At 37.9% G+C, this 19,986-nt stretch overlaps 2 protein-coding genes across 3 annotated transcripts in view; one reads left to right on the top strand and one right to left on the bottom strand.

Moving 5' to 3' along the window:
- The window catches only part of LOC142435977 (histone deacetylase 8-like), a 148,879-nt gene that overhangs the window by 42,389 nt on the left and 86,504 nt on the right, over nucleotides 1-19,986 (top strand). The window lies entirely within an intron of this gene.
- LOC142435976 (gamma-interferon-inducible-lysosomal thiol reductase-like) lies at nucleotides 16,502-17,426 on the bottom strand. Its single transcript, XM_075539981.1, has one exon. The coding sequence runs from the start codon at nucleotides 17,424-17,426 to the stop codon at nucleotides 16,686-16,688; it is 741 nt and encodes a 246-aa protein (XP_075396096.1). The 3' UTR covers nucleotides 16,502-16,685.

Here is a 19,986-nt window from a genome sequence, read left to right as displayed (position 1 = left end):
AGTAGAAAGTCCTGTCTTTCTCTGTCAGAGGTGTTGGTGGTTTTGAACTGCTGACCTTGCATATCACAGCTTAACACTTAACCACTACATCATCAGGGTTCCATTCAAAGTAGACATTACCAAACTGTTATGTAAGCTTCACATTTTAACCGAGACCACTAGAGGGCATGTGATGTTAAATCAAGAATGTTTCCTATTTAACAAGATTTTATTAATGTGCTTCACATTTCTATTTATTGATTTGATGTTCCTCTAAACTATTTCATCAGTTCACAGTGTTCTCTTGAACTAATTTATTTTCATCAGCCTAATATCTGGCTCATAATAGATCTTCCATAAATATTTATAATTTGAACTAAGGGATTCATATTTTGAATCAGTAGATTCCAAATCATGACATGTGCTTTCTATTAATTAACTGTGGTCAGTAGTTTCAAGAAACTATCAGTTTTTATAACCTGGCTAATAATACAATATCCATGATTTTTATTACCTAAACACATCTACGAAAGAGGATGAAAAGATTCAAGCTTGGAATTTATATTCTTTATTTGTGCAAATGATAGTATCAGACAATGATATATGTTGTAATGTGTGAGTTAATAGTCATTAAAGCCCCATGAACGGACTCTGCTCTTGCACTAAATTCCTCTCTCCAGGGTTTGCCAGCTAATAGAGGATGTAGTTCAATTGGAGTTTTTGTCCCTGCCAGAATTGTTAACTCTGTTTCTCCAAATGGGGATTAAGCTGCTCATGAAACCTGATTTCCACGATGTGTTTTAGAGCTGGAGGGTTGTTTGGGATAAAGAAATTTATCAACAACAAGCTTCCCTGGCTGCCTTTTAATAATTAATTGCTTTCATTGAAATTCTCCACTGAAGAGATTTTGGATGTCTGGCCTGGTTCTTTTGGCACTGGTGGCTGAAGTCTTTGACTGTCCTTGATCTAGCCCCATGAGCCTAGGCCTTCAGTATTGCAGTACCGTGCAACCATTTCAAATAGCCTGAGAAATACAGCCCAATTTTTATGTTTTGATAGACTATTTTTTCAGAGTAGTTTTAGATTTACATCAACATTGAAGAGACAATAGAGAGTTCCTACCCATAGCTTAACGTCTTGCCTTAGTATGATATATTTATTATAATTGATAAACTAATGTTAGAACATTATTATTAAGTGAAATTCTAATTTATCCAGATTTCCTTAGTTGTCAGTTAGTGGCCCTTTATTGTTCCAGAACTTCACATTACATTTAATCACCATGTCTCCTCTTTGGCTGTGATAGTTGTTCGATATTCTTGCTTTTGATAACCTTGATAGTTTGGAAGAATGGTTATAGTTCTCAATATTAGCAATTTTTCTATTTTACAAGGAGACTTCAAGAAGTTTTGTGGAAAATGGAATTAAATGATAGTGGAATTTTCCATGAACTTTTTTGAAGTCCGCCTTGTATATATTTAAAAATATTTCTCAATATGTTTAATGGGATCAATCCAAATAGCATGAGAAATGTAGCCATTTTTATTGTTCTTTCTAGCATCTGATTTTAAAATATGAACAGTTCTTGAAGCTGCTTCTTGCTAGAGAAGGGTAACTGTCCATGCAGTTGTTTCCCAACGTGGGTGATACTGCCCCCTGGGGTATGTGTGTGTGTGTGCTGCAATGATCCATCAAATCCAAACTTACTGCCATACATTCAATGCTGACTCATAACCCCCCTGTGGGGTTCAGAGACAGTAACTGTTTATGGGAGTAGAAATCCCAGTCTCACTGAGTTGCTGGTGGTTTTGAACTTCCGACCATGTGGATCACAGCCCAATGTCTAACTACTACACCACCAGGGCTCCAGGGGTCTGCAAAAGCAGATACCTATATTTTATCCTGGATTATGGACTACAGGACATAAGTTTTTGATTGCCAGGGGGGTGCTGAATAATATTTTTCTGGAAAGGAGGCAGTAGATCAAATAAGTGTGGGAACCTATGGTTTATGGTTTATGGCATTGGCAAATGTTCTAATATAGAATGCCATAGGAGTAAACTTTTCTGTTTATTATTTATAGTCACCAAACCCACTGATGTGTTCATAATTTTTTTAAAGAAAACAAAATGGAAATTATTGGTTGAAATTCAAAGCCAATATCTAGAACTATGGTGTTTTATTCCCTACCCCAACATCTGAACTATAGTGAGAGTCTTAATTTTTAGTGTCAGAATTTAAATATAAGAACTTAAAAGAAAAAGAAGAAAATATCAACTAGATAAGTCACATATTGTTTCATAGCTTTACCTAAATTTAATTTTTTATCCCAACCTGTCTTTACTATGAGATAAAAATTCAGCTTTCTTTTTAAAGCATAGTTTCACATGTTTAAATCCAATACTGACACAGATTCTTATACAAGTGATACTACTTAATTTAGTTGGAATGCTAGTATGGTACATTAGCTTTCTAAATTCTTTGTTAGAGTTCAATGAATTTTTCTTCTGTGAATCTTTACTTTCCGTGCCATATATAATTTAGTCTAAAAAAAGATATGGTCTTTTGAATTTTAGTAAAAATGGCTCTTTAAACTCTTCTGGAGACTTGAAGCAAATCAGGGTAAGGTATAGATTGAGAAGAACTGAAATAACTAATCTTTTGACTTATGTGCTTTATAATAATAGTAATAACAAAACATACAGGATGAGTCAAGTGGTAGTTGTGGACTTTATTCCAGACAACTAACAAAATGTCTCTGAGGGATTATTACAGCTTCCTCTAGGAGTTAGCCTGAAGATTCTGAAGCTTTTATTAATGCCTTGGCCCAGGATTCCTTATCTGTAAAATTTATATAAGAGGATGTACATTCATAAAGAACTTACTAAACACTTGTTAACTTTATAGACTTCTGTTTGCCCTTCCAGGTGTACTTCATTTTAAAGAATGGCAACATTTACTAAAATTTTCTTTAAAATGTATATTACTTTTGTAGTAAATGTGGTGTGAATCTTTGGAATTTGCATCATTCAAATGAAATAAAATTGTTAGGAGGAATGATACAAATTGTGGAAAATTTAAAACTGTTCAGATAAGTCAGAAGTCTTTCTACCCTATTAGATTATAATTTTCCAAAAGGCTCAACATTGAATGCAGTTCATTCAGGTGGGATGATTTACCTCACATTACATGCTTGAATGGATTTTTGTTCCTGATGAAAGATTTGTTTGCTTTCTGGCAATATCTGTGGCTATTTAGCTCAGGCAGTTAGAATATAGTGCTAACAAACCCAAGATGGTGATTTTAGTTCCCGTTTTAGTAATCTTGTTTAGTAATCTGCTATAACAGAAACTATACAAGTAAAATTGCTTTAACAAAAAAAAAATCCATTTTTTTCAGTTAAGGAGGCTAGAAATCTGAATTCAGGATGTCACCTAAGGAAAGGTCCTTGTCTCAACTGTGGGGCTAGTATTAAGTAGAGATCTGCAAGTGTCTTGCTTTCATTCTTTCCCATGGTGTCGTAATCCCCATGTTCTAGGGAAGTACTCAGCACACGGTCTGGATCTAAAGGTCACGTTCTTCCCTTAGCTGTTTTTTCTTGGCAGTGGTGAAGCCCATCTTTCTCAGTTTGCTTTTCTTTCCATGCATTTCTTGTAAGATAAAATGTGTGACTTTAATCAGAGTGGCGACTTGAGTCAACTGGTGATTTGAGTAATGGAGGGACCTGACTCACACCCTCTAGCAAGTCTGTGACTCTAGGTATACTTCACACTAATCATGCCTCATTAATGTATAGAGGTTATGATTTTAAATGACTAACAAAAGTGGAGGATAATTATATCAGATACAACCTGGAGAACAATGACACAAGACTAGGTATTGGGAACTGATTACAAGGATCCACATGTGACCTCTTCCCTGGGAGAGGGACAGCAGAGAAGGGGGGAAGGGAGACTCCGGATAGGGCAAGATAGGACAAAATAACGATGTATAAATTACCAAGGGCACATGAGGGAGGGGGGTGCAGGGAGGGAGGGGAAAATAAAGAGGACCTAATGCAAGGGGCTTAAGTGGAGAGCAAATGCCTTGAGAATGATTGGGGCAGGGAATGTATGAATGTGCTTTATACAATTGATGTATGTATAAAAGAAATGGAATCCTTAAGAAAACCTAAAAAAAAAAAAGACTAGGTATCATGGCCTAGCTATGTTGAGACATATTTTGGGGGAACATAATTCAATTCATGAAATTTCCCTATATAAACTGGTTAGTTTTGGCTCATTTTCATGCTGCTAACTATAATTTACCTTAGCCAATCATTGCTTAAAAAATAAAGCATATCTATATTACAAGGGAGACCGAAGTTGAGATGTAGCTATTGTCATTATTGTTAGCTACTGTTGAGTCCACTCTATCTCATAGTGACCCTATGTGGAACAGAAGAAACCATCTCCTATTTCTACAGCATCCTCACAATTGTTCTTATGTTTGAGCCCATTGTTGCAGCCACTGTGCAAATTTCATCTCATCAAAAGTATTCTTCTTTTCCCCTACCTCTCTACTTTGCCAGGAACGATGTCCTTCTCCAGGGACTGGTCTCTCCTGATAATATATCTAAAGTATAAGATGAAGTCTCACCATCCTTGCCTCTAAGGAGCATTCTGGTCGTACTTCTTCTTTTTTTTTTTTAACATTTTATTAGGGGCTCATACAACTCTTATCACAATCCATACATATACATACATCAATTGTATAAAGCACATCTTTACATTCTTTGCCTACATCATTCTCAAAGCATTTGCTCTCCACTTAAGCCCTCTGCATCAGGTCCTCTTTTTTTCCCCCTCCCTCCCCACTCCCCCCTCCCTCATGAGCCCTTGATAATTTATAGATTATTATTTTGTCATATCTTGCCCTATCCGGCGTCTCCCTTCACTGCTTCAAGACAGATCTGTTTGTTATTTTGGTAGTCCATGGTACTTTCAATATTCTTCACCAACACCATAGTTCAAATGCATTCAGTTTTCTTTGATCTTCTATGTTCATTGTCTGACTTTCACATGCATATGAGGTGATTGAAAATACCATGGCTTGGGTCAGCTGCACCTTAGTCCTCAAAGTAACATCCTTGCTTCTTAGCACTTTCAAGAGGTGTTGTGTAGCTAATTTACTTAATGCAGTGCAGCATTTGATTTCTTGACTGCTGTTTTCATAAGCATTGATTGTGCATCAAAGCAAAATGAAATCCTTGGTAGCCTGAACCTTTTCTTCATTTATCATGACGTTGCTTATTGGTTTGGTTGTGAAGATTTTGGTGTTCTCTTCATTGAGCTGTAATCCACAGTAACTACTTCAATCCATGAACTTCATCAGCAAGTGCTTGAAGTCCTCCTCACTTTCAGCAAGCCAGGCTGTATCATCTGCATATCACACGGTGTTAATTTAAGCCTTCCTTCAATCCTGATACCACATCCTTCTTCATATAGCCAGCTTCTTTGATGATTTGCTCAGCATACAGAATGAATAAGTATGTAACCCTGATGCACACCTTTCCTGATTTTAAACCACGCAGTATTCCCTTGTTTTGTTTACACAACTGCCTCCTGATTCATGTACATAAGCATAATTCCCATTCTTCTCAGGGCTATCAATAGTTTGTTTTGAGCAACATAGTTGTATGCTTTCCATAGAGTTTTCACAGACTTTGGAAGCAGAGGACTGCAGAGTTTTGCTCCAAATCGTGAGGGTGTGCACTGGTTTAGAGCACATCCAGCTCCTGGGCTGTACTCAAAGCTGGTAGCTCTTCAACTCACTCGGTGTATCTAGGCGAGAGTAGCAAACCCAAATGAGGGACATGTTGCTTCCAAAATCCAAAGATGCCCACTAGGTGCTATGCCTCCCTCCTTTCCTTTCTTCCTTCCTTTAATAAAACCTTTTTTTTTTTTGACATATAATTTGTATAACATTCTATTCAATAGTTTAATCAGATTTAAAGAGTTGTACATTCGTAACTACGATCAATTTTAGAACATTTTTTCTTTATTGTAAACATTGTTATTAGCGCCACATTTCCTCCCATCCTCTCTTGCCATACTGCTAAGCAACTCTCTAAGGTGTTTATATAGCCCCGTTCTGCTTTAGTGGTAGTATTATCAGCTTTTTGAGAGATAATAAAGTAACTTCCATGGGGTCTGTCCTGTTCTTAATGGAATTATTTGGCTTTTATTTGTTTAGGTGATAATGGTTTCTTAAATATTTTCGAAATTAGTCCTTTGTCCAATGTGTCATTTCCATTTTCCACCCTGGTCTCTGGGTTCTCATTTTATTCTTTTAATTAAAATGTTTGCACACAAGTGCTTTATTTTTAGTAGATTCCAGTTACCTAGTTTGTCTTTCTTTATGGTTGGTAGTATGTTTCTGCAATAAATTAGGACCCTTACATGTGTCCTTATTTTCTCATCGATGATCTATATAATTCTTGGATTTACATTTAGGTCTTCAATACATCTTGAGTTTATTTTGTATATTGCATGAGTTATAGGTCCATTTTTGTACAGGTAGAAATACAATTTTGCCAGCACCAGTTGCTGAAGAGACCATCTCTTACCCATTTAATGTTTTTAGTAGCCCTTTCTCAGTGATCAGTTAGGTAGAAGGTTCCATATAATTTACTTGAATATGGAAGACCAAAGGAAATTCAGTACCTTTGAACTATAGTATTGGTGAAATTATACCATGGACTGCCAAAATTATAAACAGATCTGTCTTGGAAGAAGTACAACCAAAATGCTCTTTAGAGGCAAGGATAGTGAGACTTTGTCTCATGTATTTTGAACATGTTATCAAGAGAGACCAGCCTCTGGAGAAGGACATCATGACTGGTAAAATGAAGGGGCTGGGAAAAGGATAAAACTTTTGATGAGATGAATTGAACAATGGTCTCAACAAGGGTCTCAAACTTAAGAACAATTATAAGGATGGTACAGGAATGGGAAGTGTTTCCTTCTGGATACCATGCACCTTATTTACATTATTGGCAAGCTATGGAATCCCCTTGGTGGGCCACAAACACTACGAATTTGCATACTGTTACTCAGTGATTTAGTTGCAATTAGAAAGATTCCAAGTGGAAGAGCCATATTTTGTATTTCATTGCTTACATTTCTTAAAAGCTTGTGATCAGTTATCGAAGATTTAGCTATTTATCTCTACTCATCTAGAACAAAAGGGAAAGAAGGAAACCTAAGAATCAGAGAAGGGACCAAACTGTAGGACTAATTGTCTCCATAAACCACAGCCTCTTTTCCCCTGACGCCAAAAGAACTAGATGGTGCCTAATAACCACTACCAAAGGTTCTATTCAGGGTTACAATAGATGGATCCTGAAAGAGAGGGAGAGAAATGTGGAACAGAACTTTAAATTAAAAAAAAATCCATATTTACTAGACCCATTGAGGCTGGAGTAATCGCTGAGCATATTGCCCTGAAATACAACTTAAACCTTGACCCAAAACTAACTCCTGAAACAATCTTTTAACCAAATAACAGGTTATCCTAAAAAGTAAAAAATGTTACTCTCGAGTACTGTACTCTTTTAAATAAATTAGCTGTATGAGGCCAAATGAACACAGTTAATTTAAAGCAAAGATGAGAATGGTGGGGCAGTGTGACTAAGCTAATGGCAGTGGAACCCCTAGAATGGAAAATTAAGACTATTGATACAATGTGCAGAATTGAACCAATGTTAATGAATATTATGCGGGGAAATTGACAATGGGAACCTGTTTTGCTATATAAGCTATGAAAAATACTATTAAATATATTTTAAATATTATGCTAAAAAGAATCTAGTCACAAAGGACCATTAACTGAATGATTCCAAATGTATGAAATGTCCAGATTAGGTACATTTACAAAGACAAAAATTAGTGGTATTCAGGGGCTGGGTGTGGTTGTAGAAAATAGTGACTGCTGATGCATTTGGGATTTCTATTTAGGGTGATGAAAATGTTGTAAAATTGATTTTGCTGATGAATGTCTGCATGACTCAGTGAATATACTTAGAGGCACTGAATTGTGTACTTTAAATGGGTGAATAGTGTAGTATGTGAATTACATCTCAGGCTATTTTTAGAAAAGAAATATCAGATCTTTTAGATATTGTAGTATACTCATGTATTTTAACGATCCCAGATTTTTTTCCCCCCTGAACTATTAGCATTCTGTTTTTCTCTTCAGTATAAGAATGGGTAGAGGAAAATGAGGACTTGGGAATTCTTCAGATCTACACTTTTCAAAAAACTGAGTCTGTTCATTATTTTGTTTACAATATAGGGTTATATAAAGTAATTCCCCAGTTGAGACACACTCTTTGCAGTATAACATTTTAATTAAGAGATGGCTTTTGCATAAGGGAGAATTCAGGTTTATTGGTAATGCAATAATACAAAATATGAAGGTGCTTCAAACATTCTTGGAAAATGAAATTAGAAGATAAAGAGAAAGTATAATGTTTATTTCACAACATAGGATCCATCAAGATCAAAGCACCTTTGTAAATGATAATACCAGCCAAGTAGTACATATCTGAACAACTGAGGATGTTGGGAATTTAACTATGTCAGTGCTGTCTGATTTACATTTTAATTGAAGAAAAATGGATGTCCTTTAAAATATTTTTAAGAATAGGAAACAAAATGAAGTTAGAAGAAGCCAAACCAGGACTATAAAGTAGCTTCCTGTCAGAAAATTGCCCTTGTTTGATGAGAGGAACAATCAGGAACATTATGATGACGGAGACTGGTGAAGTCTTGCTGGGCATGTTTTTCTGCCAAAGCTTTGGCTAATGTTCTCAACACCCTCTGGTTTTTCAGAAAGTCAACAAGCAAAACGTCTTGAGCATCCTCAAAAAACTGTTGCCATCACCTTTAATTTATGACTGGTCCACTTTTGCTTTGACAAGAGCACTTCCATCTCATGATAGTCATTGCTTTGAGTGTACATTGTTTTCAGAATTATACTAGTAAAATCATGTTTCATCTCTGATTAGAATTCTTCAAAGAAATGCTTCAGGTTCTTAACTGGTTAAAATTTCCACAGAAAGCGTTCCTCTTTCTATGATCAGGACACATAGTTTTGGCACCCATTGAACAGAGCATGTGCTCCATTTTAATTTTTCAGTCAGAATTGTGTCAACTGAAACAATCTGCGGTGTTGGCTATGGTTTCTACTGTTAATCTTTGTCTTCTCAACTCTCAATTAGAGTACCAACAAGATTGTTTTTTCGAAACTTGATATGGATGGTCTACTTCAGTGGGCTTCATCCTCAGCATCATCTTATTTTTCTTAAAACAAGTTATCCATTTGTAAATTGCTGATTTCTTCATAGCATTGTCCCTGTAAACTTCTTGTGAAATAGCAGTGATTTCACCATTCTTCCATTCAGACTTTACCATAAATTTGGTGTTTGTTCTTGCTTCAATTTTAGTAGAATTCATGTTGCTCTGATAGGGGCTCTATTCAAACTGATGTTTTAACCTACTTAGTGCCTCAATCTAGATCCTGTTCATACGTGGTATAAAAACTTAGTTCATATATGTGATAAAAACAGCATATTTTGCTGTAAACTTTTTTTAAACCAGTGTAGTTTTTTTTCATAATAACAAATTTTTCATGAATTTTTGAAGACCACTTGTATGCAACTTTAAATAACGCTCACTAAGGCAGAACTATGCCTGCTGGGATATATGTCATAATAAAGAGTATGAAACAAGCAATTATGTGGTAGTTTTAGGTTGCAGATTTTTGTGCAAGAGATTTTAACCGAAGTCCAATAATTTTCAATTCCCTAACCTTAGGATAGTACTCATGTACTTATTCTCACACTAAGGAATTTCAGTCTTAATTCCAAAGGATTATTTCAGTTCCTTTAATTTGTTGCAGGTGAATTAAAGGTAAAGTCCAGTTTGCTTAGTGGGATTTCCAAATCTGATTCTTCTGGCGTAACCTATGAAACACCTTGAAAGAACAAAGTCTAAAGTCCAGGCTGTCTATAGCATGCAGCCTGGGTCACCAAGGGCTAGATAGAAATTTGATCAAAAGTACCCAATTAAGAACATAATCAATAAATACCAGGTGTATTCTCCTGTTGGAGTAATATTAAGCATTTTTCCCAATTGAGGACTAGTTTATCCATCAGCCAATGTGAAGTCACCTCCTCTGAGACAAAGATCACTGTCCCCCCCACCCCCGCCACCCCATCAGCATCACCTCTGCACTTGAATTTCTATTGGGGTTCATTGAGCACCCTTGTAGAAGTGTCTGTTGATTTGGGGTAACCGTAGACATGTTATATAGCAGGGACTGATTGTTCCACTCTCTCTACTCCAGAAACTGACCCGAGCTGAGGTGAGGCCTCCTTTGTTGAATTGGTTATTAAGATATACAAACAGGAGGGGAGAAGTGGATCATGAGGGGGAGACCAAATAAGAAATTACATGACCTGAGAACAGGTGCTTGCCTTTGTCTTAGTATTTGTCCTTTTGTGATTGACTAAGTATAATAGTTTCTAGACCCATCCTTGTCATGTAGTGTTTCGTGGTTTCACCAGTTTTGTGTATGTACCAGAGTTTATTTATCCATTCTACTGATGGATGTTTGGGCTGCTTTTCCTATCTTGTTATATGTGAACAGTGTTGTGACGAACATGGGGGCATACATTTGTTTGTATTTTGTCTCTTCTTTAGGTACAGCAGAGGTATTGCTGGGTCTTAAGGGATTTCTCTTTCCAATTGTTTTAAGTAGCTATTGCTTTCCACAATGGTTGTACATATTTATAAGCCCACCAACAGTGTATTTTCAATCACTCCACACACTCTCCGGCATTTGTTGTTTTGTTTCTATTTAAAATCTTTTAATTGGGCTATGGTTGTGGGTGTAAGGTGGTGTCTCGGTTTGATTTGCATCATCTGGATGGCTAGTGTTTGTGAGCATTTCTTCATGTGTTTGTTAGCTATCCACGTGTAGCGTGTTGTCTCCCGTGAATGCCTATTCATGTCCTTTGCCCACCTTTTAATTGGATTATTTGATTCTTTCTTATTGAGATATTACAGAATTCTGTAGATTTTGTAATTAATTCCTAGTCTGTTGTTTCATTGCTAAAGAATTTTTCCCAATCTGTGGGCTCTTATTTTATTCTTTTGATGAAGTCATTTGATGTGCTTAAGTGTTTTATTTTTAATAGATCTTTATTTCTATTATATTCTATTCATTCTATTTTGTTTTCTATTATGTGTGCCTCCTTTATGATATTTGGTAGTCTGTGTATGTCCTGCAATAGGGCCCTTAAGTTTGTCCCAATTTTCTCATTGATCATCCTTACAGCTTTGAGATTTACATTTAGGTCTCTGTTTCATCTCCAGTTAATTTTTGTACATAGACTAAGATATGGGTCTTGTTTCATTTTTCTGCAGATGGAGAGCCAATATATCAAGTACCATTCATTGAAGAGAGTATCCCTTTGACATTTAATATTCTTTGGTTATTTGTTGAAAATCAGTTGCCTGTAGGTAGATACTTTTATTTCTGGGCTTTCTATCCATACATTGGTCTATGTATCTATCAGTATACCTGTACCAGGCTGTTTTGACTACTGTCACTGTGTAGTAAGTTTTGAGGTCAGGTAGTGCAAGACTTCCTACTTTGTTCCTCATTTTCAAGAATTCTTTGCTTACCCTGGGCTTCTTCCTTCTTCATATGAAGTTGGTAACTAATTTTTCCATTTCTTTAAATGAATGAAGTTAGGAATTGGATCGGAATTGTATTTTATTTGTAGATTGTGTTGTGCAATCAGCAGTACATTTTCACAACATTACGTCTTCCTAACCATGAACATGGCATTGTCTTCCATTTGTGTAGATCTCTTTTGGTGTCTTGTAATAACGTTCAGTATTTTTTTTTGTATAGGTCCTTTGTTTCTTTGCTTAGATTTATTCCTAGGGATTATATCTTTTGTGTGACTATTGTAAATGGTATTGTTTTCTTCATGTCTTTTTTGAAGCTTTCACTGGTATATAAGAATCCGGTTAATTTCTGCTTGTTATTCTTGTATCCTGCTACTTTACAAAATCTCTCAATTGTTTCCAAGAGTCTTTTTGTGGAGTCCTTAGCGTTTTCTCTCTATAAAATCATATCGTCTGAAAATAGCGAGAGCTTTACTTCTGTGTCCAGTTGTACTCTCCTAATTTCTTTTTGTTTGCTAAGACTTTCACATGATTCAATGTGTATTTTGGACCGACACAGTTCTATCGATAATACTTGCCTTTCTAACATTCCTACCTACCTACCACTCCTTGCTCGAGGATTATACTAATCCTCTGTGTCTTCTGACTTTTTCCCTACCTGCCTCTTTTCTTTCTGGGCAGCTGATTTTCTTTCACAGTACAACTTACTTGTCACCTTTGTATTGGTTCCTGTCTTTCATAGACAGAGTTAATTGCTTTCATTTCGTTTAGGAGTGTCTGGCTTTACCAATAGTATATCATGTTATATTTTAGTGTGTTAATTAATCAGCCTTTGTCATTCAAGCCTTCAGTAATAGAGACCAAATTTTATTTGTTTTACTTGTGTATACATTGACTGTATAAAATATAGGCCTAGCCCATATTAGAGATAGCAATTCATGTTTGATTGCTGAGTAAAGTTGGTCATCTAGTTAGTTATGGCCTAAAAATAGAAACACAAAATAGCACTCCTCTACTCCCTGTACCCAGCTTCTTGATTATTAGCAATAAATAAATATTTAGTGAGCACCTCTGGAATAACTAGTATTATGAAAGATACCAAACTACACTCACCACCCTTGAGTCAATTGCAGCTGATTGTGACCCTATAGGGTAGAGGGTAGAACTACCCCTGTGGCTTCCAAGACTGTAACTCTTTACAGGAGCAGCAAACCTCAGCTTTCTCCCCAGAGCAGCTGATGATTTCACACTGCTTACCTTTCGGATAGTGTCCCAATGCATATATACTGCGCCACCAGGACTCCTCTGTGGAAGGTACAGATATATATAAATCCCGGTCCTTGTCTGTAAGGCTCTTATGTTTTCAACATGTTTGAGAAAACTTGAAAACAACATAAAATACTATACGAGTGGGTACTTTACAAAAAAGAGGTTGTGATATGAGGGGTGATAACGCATTTGGAGTTTGTTCCACCAGGTCAGACTGTTAATCAGCCTTTCTATTTACAGGATCTGAAAAGATTGCATAACAAAAAAAGGCCTAATTTGTGGCAGATGGAACTGGTTTTGCCACCACAACAATGCACCTGCTCACGCAGCCATCTCAGTGCGCCAGTTTTGGGCAAAAACCAGCATTCCTCTTGCCCCACGTACCTTACTCACCTGACCTCTCTCCATGTAACTTTTGTTTCCGCAAATGAAAGGACAGCGATTTGATGACGTTAGAAGAGGTGAAGAAAAAAACAAGAGAGGTTCTGTCAACCATCCAGATGAGTTTGAAACATATTTCCAAGAATGGAATTTCAGATTTGACAAATGTATTAAGAGTAATGGAGAGTTGCTTTGAAGGTGATACGGTTATGTTGTAAATGCATACATACATACATACATACATACATAGCTTTGGGGAGAGAATCCGGGTTTGGGGGACTACCCCTCATTTAATAAAGCATTAAACAGTTTAAAGCAAATAGGTATTGCAACTCAGTAAAAAAAGAAATTCGCTGGCACAGCATTCAGGCAACTGAGAGTCCTAGAACTAACACTAAGTAGATTTCCAAAGTGGCAACAGGAGGCTAACAGTTTTCAGGAATATTATTGGCAAGCTGCTGTTGCTAGCTGCCATCCGGTCAGCCCATGTACAACAGAATGTGCACTCATTGTGATCCATATAGTAGGTTTGGCTGGCGAATTTTCCACTCAGACAGTTCTGTGCCGTAGCAGCACCACCTACACTGGCTGCGCTCACTCCCCTTGGGCAAACTATGAAGTCCACTATAATCCCCTAGCTGACTTGATTAAGGGGAAAACTAGTTGTATGGACTGGGAACATTTTTGAGGCTTTTAGGCTCTCGCCTACTGTGTAGGGAACCTCGTATCTTTACTTCTTTTATAGAACTTTTAAAAATCCCATTTCTTCAAAAATATTTATTGAGTGTCATATTAATTTCCTATTGCTGCTATAATAAATAACTTAAAACAACATAAATATATTCTCTTACAATTCTGGAAGCTAGAAGTTTAAAATGTGTCTGGCAGGGCTAAAATCAAGATGCCTACAAGGCTGTGCTACCTTCAGAGACTAGAGAATTTGTTTTCTTGTCTTTCCCAGGTTTTAAAAGCTGTGTTCCTTGCAGTCCTTGGCTTGCTCCTTTCTCCAATTGCAAAACCAGCAATGGAGCATCTTCTCTGACTTTGCTTCCACCTTCTCCTCTGTGTCAAATCTCCCTCTTATAGGATACTTTACAATTAGGTCTCACCCAGGTCATCTGAAATAATATCTAAACCTCATGATCCTTAATTTAAGCACACTTGCAAAACCCCTTTTGCCATATAAAGTAACATTCACCGGCTCTGGAAATGAAGACATGGAGGCCAGTATTCAGCCTCCCGCAAGTAGCTAGTACATTGCGCGCACGGTGCTAAGGACTTTCTACCTTGTGCTATACTTATTGTGGCCATAGGTTTTCTCTGGTGCAACAATACGAAACCCTGGGGGATAGAATCTCTTGTTTCTTTCTCACAAAACCTAGTAGGTGGCCTTGCTTATAGTATGTACTCAGTATTGAATAATAATTAATGACGTGAGTCAAACTTTGTTCCATAAATATAATTTTCATTAACTTCATTCCACAGGCATTTGTCGAGGTAGAAAGAGAAGTGTCTTTGATATCTGGATAATCATATACAATTCAGCCAATCGTTGCTGAGCTTTACTATATACTAGCTAGTAATGACAGTGCTAAGGAGGATGGTTAACATACTCCTGCCCTCAAGGAGAAATGGTGAGTAGCCCCAGGTGCCCCGGGTGACTAATAATGGTCTAGTTTGTGGAGAAGCAGTTCTCCAAACCAGGGCTGTTCTGAGAGAAACCGTTTAATAAAGAAGCCCTGAGCATCACTTATCACCATCACTTTCCTTTCTACTATTGAAATTTCCTCCCCCAAATCACTGCCAAGAATTCTCCACGGGGTGATTGAACACCTCTTTATTACAGGGATCTCACTTCTACCCAGTGCTTCCAATTTGATCCTAATTCATTAAGAAAATTAGCAAAATCCTTTCTTCCACTGAGCTAAAAAGTATTCCTCCCTTTGACTTTCACCACTACTCTTATGAGCTCTTCTTCCTTCCGCAGCCACATACCTACTTTGCCCAGTCTTATGGCAGTCATTCAAATATTTCTAGGGATTCATTTCTAGGACTTATTTATTCATTCTGTATTTTTCTGCGCATTTCTTATATGCTTGATACGGTGCTAGGGGCTCGAGATATAAAGATGAATAAGATGAAATTCCTGTTTAAGGACAGCCTAGCAAAGAGACAAACATGGGAATAGTTCACTTTCACAGGTATTCTATGAGAAGGAAATACAAATGCTCTAGGAGCTGGAGTTGGAGACCAGCCAGCTAACCCTAGGGCTGCTAAGAACGAGGTCAGGGAAAGAGCATTTGAGCTTGACCTCATTTTTTAATTTCTTCACTCATTCAGATTTAGTGAGTACCTATTCTGCTAGGTGCTAAGGAGACAATAGTGACTTAGTGGTTGACCAGACTATGCCAGGCAAAGAAGTCAGCAATGATAACGCCAAGAAAGCATTTATTTATTTTTAAAATGCATGTGTAGGAGGGTGGGGTAGGGATATGTTCCATATGTCAATCCCTAAAGAAACAGAAATAACATCACTGATATTATATCCTTGGCTTCAAGAAACTCATAATCAAGTGGGAAAGACAGACAAATAAAAGGACTGTAATGTGATTATCTTATGTACTCTTGTATAAGCCGAGTTTTTCAGCACAATTTTATGCAGTTTATGTGGTAAAATTAGGTTCCTCGGCTGATATTCGGGTCGGCTTATACTCGAGTATTATTGCAACAGGCACCAGGTACTAATGAAAGCACATAAATAAAGGCAATGAAACTAGCTAGGGTTCTAGGAAGTGCTGAGATAAAAGCAACCTTTTCGAAACATTTAGATGGTTGTCATGCTTGAGCTGACTATTAATGGGTAAGAAATATTGTTAACCAGGCAGATGCAGGGAAGAAGCCTGAGAAAAGGAGATCTTAGAAGACTGAGAAAATGGAACTTGTGTCAAGAGCTATCAAAAGTTCATCATGGCTATGGCATAATGTATATATGGACCAGTGGCAGGAGATGAGACTGGAAACTTAATAGATAAAGGCCAAACCCTTAAAAACCTGTCCATTTATAGAAGTCTAAATACAGGCATGCATTTATGTAAATATATTTTGACTTGTCAAATGACGGACAACCGCCAGAAGTTTATTTGAGTCATTGCAGTTTAGCACCATTCTCAGAAGGACGCGATTCTTGATCTTGAGGTGGGATTTTTGAGACAGGGCTTCTCAGGAGGCATAGGAGTTATCCAGGTCTGAGAGCTGGGAATCAGAAAACCACTGTGTGTGTGTGTGTGTTGGGGGTGGGGGGCAGCCAGATTCTCACTACTGTCTCTGGAAACAGACTTCCCGCAGGGACTTGGCTCCAATATTGCAGACATCCGGCTTCTCACCCTGGTATAACTTGCAAACAAGGTTCAGCAGGTTGTCATGCTCACCCATGGGTGTCCCATTGATGGCGGCCCAGGGCACATATTTATGGGGAGGCTTCAGCGCATCCATCAGCTGGGCGTTGGTGTGCATGAGCTGTGTGCCCCGGTCCCCCTTTGCACACTCCACGACAGCGTCTGAGGACACATCCGGGGCATAGATCTGCAGGCACGGCTTCAGGTTGTCTTCCATGTCATCCATTTCCTCTAAGCAGACGATAGTGACAAGAGCTGTGGTCTTGTCCAGTTTGTCCAGCAGGCAGGGCTCCACCTTGTTGAAGAAACACTCTCGCTCCCGGTGCTGGCACTGGAACTCCCACTTGCCGCTGACATTCCTTTCCTGGGCGTTCCCATAAGGCACCAGCGTGACGTTCAAGATGTCCAGGACCATCAACCACGTGGGGAAGAGCTCTCGGATCAGGAATGCCCGGCAGCCACCACACAGGGACTCGTAGTAGAGGGTGACATTAACAGGTGGCGGGGCCCAGTTATTGACGGGCACCTTTGGGCACAGGGTGCTGGCCTTGCAGGCAGCCGCCACCTCAGGGAACGCTCCCCGCCGGGACGCAGGCGCTGCCGCGGGGCCCTGGAGCAGCAGCAGCAGCAGCAGCAGCAGCAGCAAAGGCAGGAGCGACATTAAAGGCATAGCGGCGGAGCAGCAGGACAACACGGCGTGTAAATATATTTTTATATGATGATGGGGAAATAGATCTATGTGCATATATTTATAGGCTTAGTATTAAGGTAGCAGATGGACATTGGGCTTCCACTCAAGTACTCCCTCAATGCAAGAACGCTTTGTTCTATTAAACTGGCATTCCATGATGCTCACCTTCCTGACATGATCACTGAAGACAAAATGGTGCATAAGCAAATGTGGTGAAGAAAGCTGGTGGTGCCCGGCTATCAAAAGATATAGCATCTGGGGTCTTAAAGGCTAGAAGGTAAACAAGCAGCCATGTAACTGAGAAGCAACAAAGTCCACATGGAAGAAGCACACCAGTCTGTGTGATCATGAGGTGTCGAAGGGATCAGGTATTAGGCAGCAAAGAACAAAAAAATCATATCATTGTGAATGAGGGGAGTGCAGAGTGTGGAGTGGGGACCCAAAGCCCATCTGTAGGCAACTGGACATCCCCTTACAGAAAGTTCTCGGGGAGGAGACGAGCCAGTGAGGGTTCAGTGTAGCAACGATGAAACATACAACTTTCCTCTAGTTTTTAAATACTTCCTTCCCCCCCCACCACCCCACTATCATGATCCCAATTCTACCTTACACATCCAGCTATTCCAGAGGATGTATACTGGTACAGATAGGAACTGGAAACACAGGGAATCCAGGACAGATGAACCCCTCAGGACCTGTGGTGCGAGTGGCGATACTATGAGGGTGAAGGGAAGGTGGGCTAGAAAGGGGGAACTGATCACAAGGATCTACATATAACCCCCTCTCTGGGGGACAGACAATAGAAAAGTGAGTGAAGGGAGATGTCGGACAGTGTAAGACATGAAAAAATAATAATTATAAATTATCAAGGGTTCATGAAGGATGGGGGGGAGGGAAAAAATGAGGAGCTGATACCAAGGGCTCAAGTAGAAAGCAAATGTTTTGAGAATGATGTTGGCAACAAATGTACAAATGTGCTTGACACAATAGATGTATGTATGGATTATGATAAATGTATGAGACTCCAGTATAATGATTTAAAAGAAAACCTGTGTTTGGACTTTATCTTAAAGGCAGTGGGAAGCCAAGGGAAAAAAATCATTAATCAGGGAAGTGACACAATCAGATTTTTCTTGACAAACAATAACTAGCATTATAGAGGATGAAATACATGGTAGTAAGTATACAAAGATAAATGAAATAGATTGTGTCCTCTAAGAACACAGGATAATAGGGGAAAAAAGGCATTATGGAAATGCAATGACAGAGGCATGTGTGCAGAGTATATTATGAGAGTGTTGCTGCGCAAAATCTAATTTGAAGGAGAAGGTGGCAAGCTCTCTAGATAAAGGACTGGGTGGAATCTTGAGCGAGGAATCAGAGTTATTAGCCACATTGAAAAAGAAAGAAAGAGCATAGAAAGAGAAGGAAGAGTATTTCAGGTAAAAGGGACAGAAAAAGCAAACCCAAAAAGGCAAGAAAAAATGGCATATGCATTTCAGTATTGCTAGTGCACAAAATAAGAACGATGAAACTAGATATAGTATGCAAGTCTTGTATTGTGGAAGCCCTTAAATGCCATATGTTCTGTGATTTATTTTAATTTATTTAGTTCCGTTTTACTTTGAGTATTGCTTCAGTAGAATGTACTCTTCCTAATAATTTATTTTCTAATATTTCTAAGTTGGTGTCTGTTATACCTTTTATGGCCATAGAATTCCTTTTACTGTTTCTTTTGTGTATATGGTCCTGTTTTTATATATTCCTTTAGTTTTTCCTTTTCTGTAAATGTTTTTATTTCTCCCTCATAATTGTAGGATAATTTTGCCAGATATGGGATTCTTGGTTGGTGATTTTTTTCTTTTCAGTCTTTAGAAAATATCATTCCATTACCTCCTTGCCCGAATCGTTTAGGTAGAAAAATCTGAACTTATCCTGATTTCTTGACCTTTGTAGGTAATTGTTATTTTATTGCCATGCAGCTTTCAGCATTGTTTCCATATCAGTAATATTAGAAAGTTTGATTATTATATGTTGAGGAGATTTCCTTTTAGGATCAATTTTGTTTGGTGCTCTGTGGACTTCCTGCATAATTATTTTATGTTCTAACATGATGATAGGAAGGTTATTTCTTAATATTTCATCAACCATTTTCTCAGTAGTTGTTATTTCTTCTTTCTGTTCTGGGACATTTATCGGGCACATGTTGTTCCGTTTGTTTATGTCCCATAGTATTGTTAGGTTATCATCAGTATTTTTTATTGTTTTTCTAACCTGTTCTTCTTGTGTTTTGTTCTGGAGAGATTCATCTTCAAGATCACCAATTCTTTATTCCAATATTTTTATTATTTTTTTCATTCTTTCACAATGGTGTTGAGTTCTAGTATTCTGCTGTTTGCCTTTTGTATTTCTGTTTGAAATTGTATTATTTCTATTTTTCATTCATTTTGTCAGCACAGTCTCTCAAGGCACATCTGAGTTCTTGAATTATGGTATGTGTCTCTTCACTATGTCTATCTAATTTTTCTTC

This window comes from Tenrec ecaudatus, unplaced genomic scaffold (assembly GCF_050624435.1).
Source record: "Tenrec ecaudatus isolate mTenEca1 unplaced genomic scaffold, mTenEca1.hap1 Scaffold_115, whole genome shotgun sequence".
Taxonomy (NCBI): domain Eukaryota; kingdom Metazoa; phylum Chordata; class Mammalia; order Afrosoricida; family Tenrecidae; genus Tenrec; species Tenrec ecaudatus.
This window is presented reverse-complemented; position numbering and strand designations above follow the sequence as displayed.